Source organism: Muntiacus reevesi, chromosome 1 (assembly GCF_963930625.1).
Source record: "Muntiacus reevesi chromosome 1, mMunRee1.1, whole genome shotgun sequence".
NCBI lineage: Eukaryota > Metazoa > Chordata > Mammalia > Artiodactyla > Cervidae > Muntiacus > Muntiacus reevesi.
This window is the reverse complement of record NC_089249.1, coordinates 171,513,084-171,519,581: the sequence shown is the minus strand read 5'-3', so window position 1 is coordinate 171,519,581 and position 6,498 is coordinate 171,513,084. Positions and strand designations below refer to the sequence as shown.

Here is a 6,498-nt window from a genome sequence, read left to right as displayed (position 1 = left end):
GTCCTGAGCCGGCCTCTTCACTCATCCATAGCCGCCTCCTGCTCTGTCTTCTCTTCCTTATATTCTCCTGCATCTTTCAGATTTTGGCGAGCAAACTCCTCAAAAACAAAATTTTCATCCTGAAAACTAAAATAAAAACAAAGAACATTTTGATCAAGGCATGTTCTTTGGAGCTTGTGATGAAATCCGGAGGAAAAACAAGGTCCTTGATCTTCCTTTAGCCAGAGGAACCCGTCAAGTTTCTCCCACTGATGCAATGGCGGACAAGGCCGTCCTCCTCCCAGCCTTCCACGTAAAATCGCTTCAGCCAACAAAAATAAGAAACAATGAAGGAACCCACAGAGCAGACACACATGCTTGGGATAACTGTGTGTGTGTGCGTGCACATGCATATGTGTGTCCACATGTGTGTGTGCCCTGATAGTAGGGAGCAACAGGAAAGCCAGGCCGTGCGCCAGTGTTGAGAGCGTGGGGTGTCTACAGAAAGACCCCCCTCAAAGGGATTTGTTTTGTTTTGTGCAATTCTTAGCCTATCAGTAACCACTGTTGTGGCTGACCAGCCCTCATGGTTCCTGTTAGGATTGCAAGACGCCTTTCAGCAATAAACATCCAGAAACTTTGAGAAAATAAAGGTTTATTACTTATAGGACCTGGGAGGTACACAGTGCACCTGGGGCTACACAGCAAAGTCATGGATAAAGAGAGCTCAGAGACATGGGCCTGGGGTGTTCTGCCTTTATTTGGGCCAAGCCGGGGGGAAGTCTAGAGTTTTGAGGGCTCACTCTTTATTGGTGAGTTTTAAAACAGAAGAGCGGGGAATTTAAAGCGCACTAAGACAAAAGAACAAGTGGCTCGAAGGATCTGTTACTGAAATCAACCGAAATCTCTAAATCAGAGGCGCCTCAGTGGGGAGAGCCAGCCTGGCTGGGATCTAGTCCTGTGGCTGGCAATGTGTTTATTCGAGATAGCCATCTCTGGAGTGGATGCCTCTTTGAAGTAAGTGGATGCCTCGGCAATCAAAGCTTAAGTCAGGCACTTGCATTTAAAAAAAAAAAGAAGGAGAAGGAGAAGAACAAAACAAAACACGCACAAGTGTGAAGGCTTGCTCTAGGGTTGTGGAGGAGGAGGTCACAGAACGGGGATAATGCCGTGCTCACCTTTCCATGGCGGTATCTGCGAGCGTGGAACAGAGGAGAGACATTTGTTAGCATCCATCCTGTCTAGCAGAAATCTTCCTTCATTAGGTCACTTTACAGGTGGAGGAATAAAAGGCCAGGAAACACGCATTTCATGAGAATTGCGTGTCATTCCTGCTTCTTGGCCAGGTCCCCCTCAGAGGGCCTTTCTCCCTGCATTTTTGTTGTCTTTAAGTCATTTATTGATTTGACTGCTCAGAGTCTTAGTTGCGGCACGTGGGATCTGGTTCCCTGATCAGGCATCGATCCCGGGCCCCTGCATTGAGAGCCCAGAGTCTTAGCCACTGGACCACCAGGGACGTCCCTCTCCCTGAATTTTTAACCATCGCTTCCTCCAAAAGTTGCCCCCACAACCTGCACCTCCCCAGACGGAACAGCCACAACCTCACCTCTAGACCCTGTCCCTGCTTAACTTTACCCCCTCTGAGGCTGGGCTTCTCTTTTCAAAGCCTTTCTCCCTACGACATGTCCTTTGGACCCTGTCCAGATCAGAGTCCCCGGGAGCTGTTGATGGCCCACCTCCCATGTAGTGGAAGTACACCGGGTCCTGCTTCCACGTCCCATTCTCTAGGGGTGAGTCCTGGGACTTGACACCGAACCTGCACCCCAGCAGCTGTTGGGGGCTGAGGGGACCTATCCCCACTGCACAGGGGACCTACCAAGAGGCTGATGCATAAAAAACAACACTGGGCAAGAACCATCCTGGAAACCCCCATCTCGGTGCTGAGCATAAAATTATACTAAGTGCAACCATCAGCCTTGAAGACAGTCAACACCTGAATTCTGTTAAGAATGCTCTAGACAAAGGACAATAAAAACTCAGTAGCGTTTCTCTACCACTTACTGTATACAAATCACTTGGCCTCTAGCCCTGGCAGGGCTTCTTAACTCTAGTTTATGCTTCCTCTGTTTAGCGTCTCCTCGTCTAGACTCAGGGAGTCCGGGACCAGGCTAGTGAGATGTGAGTGTGCATCTGCAAATGAAACTTGGGACGCATAAACCTCAGGGGATGAGAACTCCTAGTCTGTGGGGTGATTTGTTCTTTCTCCCTGAAATCTGACAGTATGAAAGATCATTGTCTTAGCCTTGATGTTGTAACATGTTCAGTGTAAGGGCCATAATGACTGGAACATGAAGACGTCATACCCAGGAAAGGAATAACCCCACTTCCCCCAAGAGAAGTCCTAAAGTCTGTTCACAGGGCCAGAAAGGGATCTGACACCAGCGATGACATCTCCTCCAGTCATAGTTTTAAAACAGCCTTTTAAAATGTCCTTGAAAGGGACCAGACTGCAACACAACCTCACAGTTTAAAATAGTGCTTTAATGACACAAGCATAAATGAATAATAATAATAATAAAAAATACGGTTAGGCTGTGTGTTTTCCCCTCAAGGGAAGTTTTTGGCAAAGCACACTGAGTATTTGAATCCAAAATATTTGGAAGACATACTTTGAGACAAAATAGTTTTGAGACAAAGCCAAAATGAATACGGGGGCTCATTCTGAGGTTTAAATGCTGTCTCATTATCAGTGTAGAAAGGCTTTTTATAAAATATAAGAAAAATAAATCCTGCTTGTTTACACCACTTGTACTTAAAATGTTCTTAATTACTGTAACTCTGGAGGGTTCTCATCTAGACATGTCCATTTTTCTTTCCTGCCAACTAAGCCACCTTAACACACAGTGGAGAATTTTCCTCAGGATTTCTGAGATTGCATCCATATTAATTTTGCTGCTTCATTTATCCCTTTCAAAAAAGCTGTGCGATGCTTAGTCACTCAGTTGTATCCGACTCTTTGTGACCCCATGGACTGTAGCCCACCAGGCTCCTCTGTCCATGGAATTCTCCGGGCAAGAATACTGGAGTGGGTTGCCATTTCCTTCTCCAGGGGACCTTCCCGACCCAAGGATCAAACCTGAGTCTCCTGCATTGCAGGCAGACTCTTTACCATCTTAGCCACCGGAGAAGTCCAATTCACGTATCATACTATTCACCTATTTACACGCACAGCTTTACAGCTAAAGTCCTCTGGTTTTTAGCTTGCTCACCGAGCTGTACAACCATGGCTTCATTTGTTTTTAACATCCATACAAGAGCCAATGGATTGACAATTCAAAGGAGCCCAGGCGTTAGAATCCCAGCCTGATCCTCTTTTCTAGTAACTTCTGTATTCTCATCACAGCTGCCACTCTCAGAAACACTCACCTTCTAAATTCCTATTAATGCTCCCAAATGAAATGCAAAAGTATCAGGCTGTCAAATTTATCTTTCGCCCAAATTTTCTTTAAATCTCAACCCAAGCTTATTTACAGCAAAGAGCCTGCTCTTAAATCATTCCTAACAAAACCTAACAAGATAGCCCGCATCCAAGCAAGGATGCTACATCCTCCGAGCACTCACTGAAGCTGGACAAACCGCCTGGACCACTGGCCAAGCCCCCTGACATAGTCGCTGAGCCCTGGTTTGTGGGAGGGCCCGGGGCACTTGAATGTGGCCTGCAACCTTGGATGCCTGGCCCCCTCCGTGCCCAGAGACGCGGTCAAGGAAGAACTAGCAGTGACTAAGTAAGAAACCCGCGGGTGGTGTAGGACTAGAGAAAGCCAAGACAAGGCGTGACTGACCTGGGTCCTCTGGCTGAGGGTGCATGAGGCGGAACGGCACCTCGGTGGCCACTTCACTAGAAACAAAGGAGGCAGAGCGGTCAGGATGCTCATGGCTGTAAATGCACAGCTGAGCGTTGTGGCTGCAGAACTTCGAGAAAGATCCCCAGGCCCCAGCTGAAGGAGGACTCAGCGAGGTGCACAACAAAACAAACCAGAAATCAGGAAGTGGTCAGGAAGGAATTTTTAAATGTATTCCCTGAAATGTGTTCCGGAAACTCCACTTGCACGAGGCTGAGTTGGCCAGGATTTTGGGGTCTCCCTTCCTCCTGGTTACTAGTTTCAGGGACATGCTAAGTAGTGGGACGTCCAGGGACATAGTGTATGCTAAGTCAGTTCAGTTCTGTCTGACTCTGTGAGACCCTGTGGACTGTAGCCTCCCCAGGCTCCTCTGTCCATGGGATTCTCCAGGCAAGACTACTGGAGTGGGTTGCCAAGCCCTCCTCCAGGGGATCTTCCCCACCCGGGGATCGAACGTGTGTCTCTCGCATTGACAGACGATCTCTTTACCACTAGTGCCACCTGGGGCCCCCTGGTGGCTCAGAAGGTAAAGAATCTGCCTGCAATGCTGGAGACCTGGGTCTGCGGAGAGCACTCCCTTGGGATGAGCAGAGTCCAGCCAATTCCAGAAGCTACAGGACTTGGAGGCGGCTTGGAATTTATACAGGAAAAGGAGGGCAGGGAGTCAGGAAGGGGCAGGAAAATCTGGACACAGGAAGAATGGAAAGGGATTGAGAGGGACAAGGGTTACTCCCTGTTTCACCCAAGACCTACCGCCTCCCACCCTGGGGTCACTGCTTTGGTCAAATCTCATTTGTTGATAAGGTGCTCTTGGTGGATCCCCGTGTGGCCAGGGTCTAGGAGAGAAGTTGCCCTGGGCTCCGTGGGGGGTGGGGGGGGTGACAGGAGTCAGTGATGGAATATATAAGGTCAGCACCTGCCTCAAACGTGTCTTACCTGCTGCCTCTGGGTGCCTGATTTAAAAGGCTGCTGTCACTATTCACAAAAGCCCAAAGCTGGAAACAGCCCAAATGTCCACCCACCGATGAATGGATAAATAAAATGTGACCCACTCATACCATGGACTGAATCTCAGCCATCAACAGGAGAGAAGTACTGACATGTTACAACACTGACACTGCAAACGTGCCGGGTGAGGAAGCCAGTCACGAGGGGACAAATATTGCCTGATTCCGTTCGTACAAAATGTCCAGATGAGGCGAATCTACACAGTTAGGAGGTAGATGAGCAGTTGCCGAGGAGTGGGGAGAGTAGGAGAGATGGCTCAGCAGGTACGGGGTTTCCTTTCGGGACACAGGGTACAAGAGCTAGAAACTGGTGAGAGTCACACAATATTGTGAGTGTCCTTGATGCCTCTGAACTGTACTGTTTCTTTGTTCTGTTTGTTTGCATCAAGCGGCAGGTGAGTCTTAGTTTTCTGACCAGGAATCAAACCTGTGCCCCCTGCATTGGAAGCACACAGTCTTAACCACTGGCCCACCAGGGAAGTTCCTAAACTGTACAGGTTTAAATGGTTAAAACGGTAGACTCCGTGTTATGTATATTTCACCCCTGAACACACGTGCGTACACACAGGGGCAACTGCATGGAGTGTGCCTGTTTTCTGAGGGTGTGTCCATGTGCGTGTCTTCATCCAGGGGCAGACCCAGCTACTGCCTCCACGAAACATCCCAGCCTCACCCCATCAGTCAAGGTTTGACGGTGTGAGCGGGCAAGCTTCCCATCGTCACTGAGCAGGACACTGTCCTGTTTTAAACCCCAGGTTTGTCCCCTTCATACCCTGGAATCAAGCAGAGAAAGAAGGTGATGAGGCTTACCTGGAGGTGAGCTCTCCCAGAAGGCTAGGAAACAAAAACACAAACAGGGCTGTGGTGCCTGTCCACGGCGGTAACACGACCCTCCCTGCTGTTATTCAGAAATGGACGCATCCCCCTCGGCTCCTTCATCACCCACGGCTTTCAGGACTTTTTCGCTCCTCACGGTGCACTCCACTATTCCTCCCTGCTTGTGGCTTCATGTCTTTCTCAAGTGGATTAGTTAAAAAGAGGAATCACTTAGGTTTAAGCCCTAAAGTTCAAGAATAAACCCCGGTCCAGAATTTCTCTCGTGGCCACAAAGGTCACCATGAAATACCTGCTAAATGCTTACCTTGACTGCTACATTTGACTCTTGTTTTAGATCCTCTCAGAGGAAGTGAAAGAAAGCACTATACACTTTATAGATATAGATACAGATGCTATATCTATATATGTGTGTGTGTGTATATATATATTTATATATATAAATATATATATATATCTTGTCCTTGCTGCAGGGCATTTTGGATCTTAATTTCATAGCCAGGAATCAAACCTGCATCCCTGGCGTTGGAAGCACAGAGTCTTAACCACTGGACTTCCAGGGAAATCTCAACACTATTCGCTTTGTAAAACAGGACAACTACAATGCTATATTAACGAAATCTGCAAAATCTACCCATGTTCTACTTTGTGGTCCCAACCAAAATTTGGGGAACTCTTCGTCCACTGAGACTTATGTAATATACACATAGATTTGCCTTGATGGCTGAACTATCCAGGACTCATTAAGGTAAAAGGCCAGAGCCTTTGACAATGGA

The 6,498-nt window shown here is 47.9% G+C and overlaps 1 protein-coding gene across 1 annotated transcript in view; it reads right to left on the bottom strand.

Moving 5' to 3' along the window:
• SAG (S-antigen visual arrestin) overlaps positions 1-6,498 on the bottom strand; it is a 41,332-nt gene continuing 34,834 nt past the window's right edge. The window contains exons 13-16 of the mRNA XM_065916921.1: positions 5,699-5,722; positions 3,822-3,877; positions 1,158-1,173; positions 1-126 (exon numbers count right to left, since the gene is read on the bottom strand). Of these exons, the coding sequence (XP_065772993.1) occupies positions 18-126; positions 1,158-1,173; positions 3,822-3,877; positions 5,699-5,722 (205 nt within the window). The 3' untranslated portion in view covers positions 1-17. The remainder of the gene's footprint in view (positions 127-1,157; positions 1,174-3,821; positions 3,878-5,698; positions 5,723-6,498) is intronic.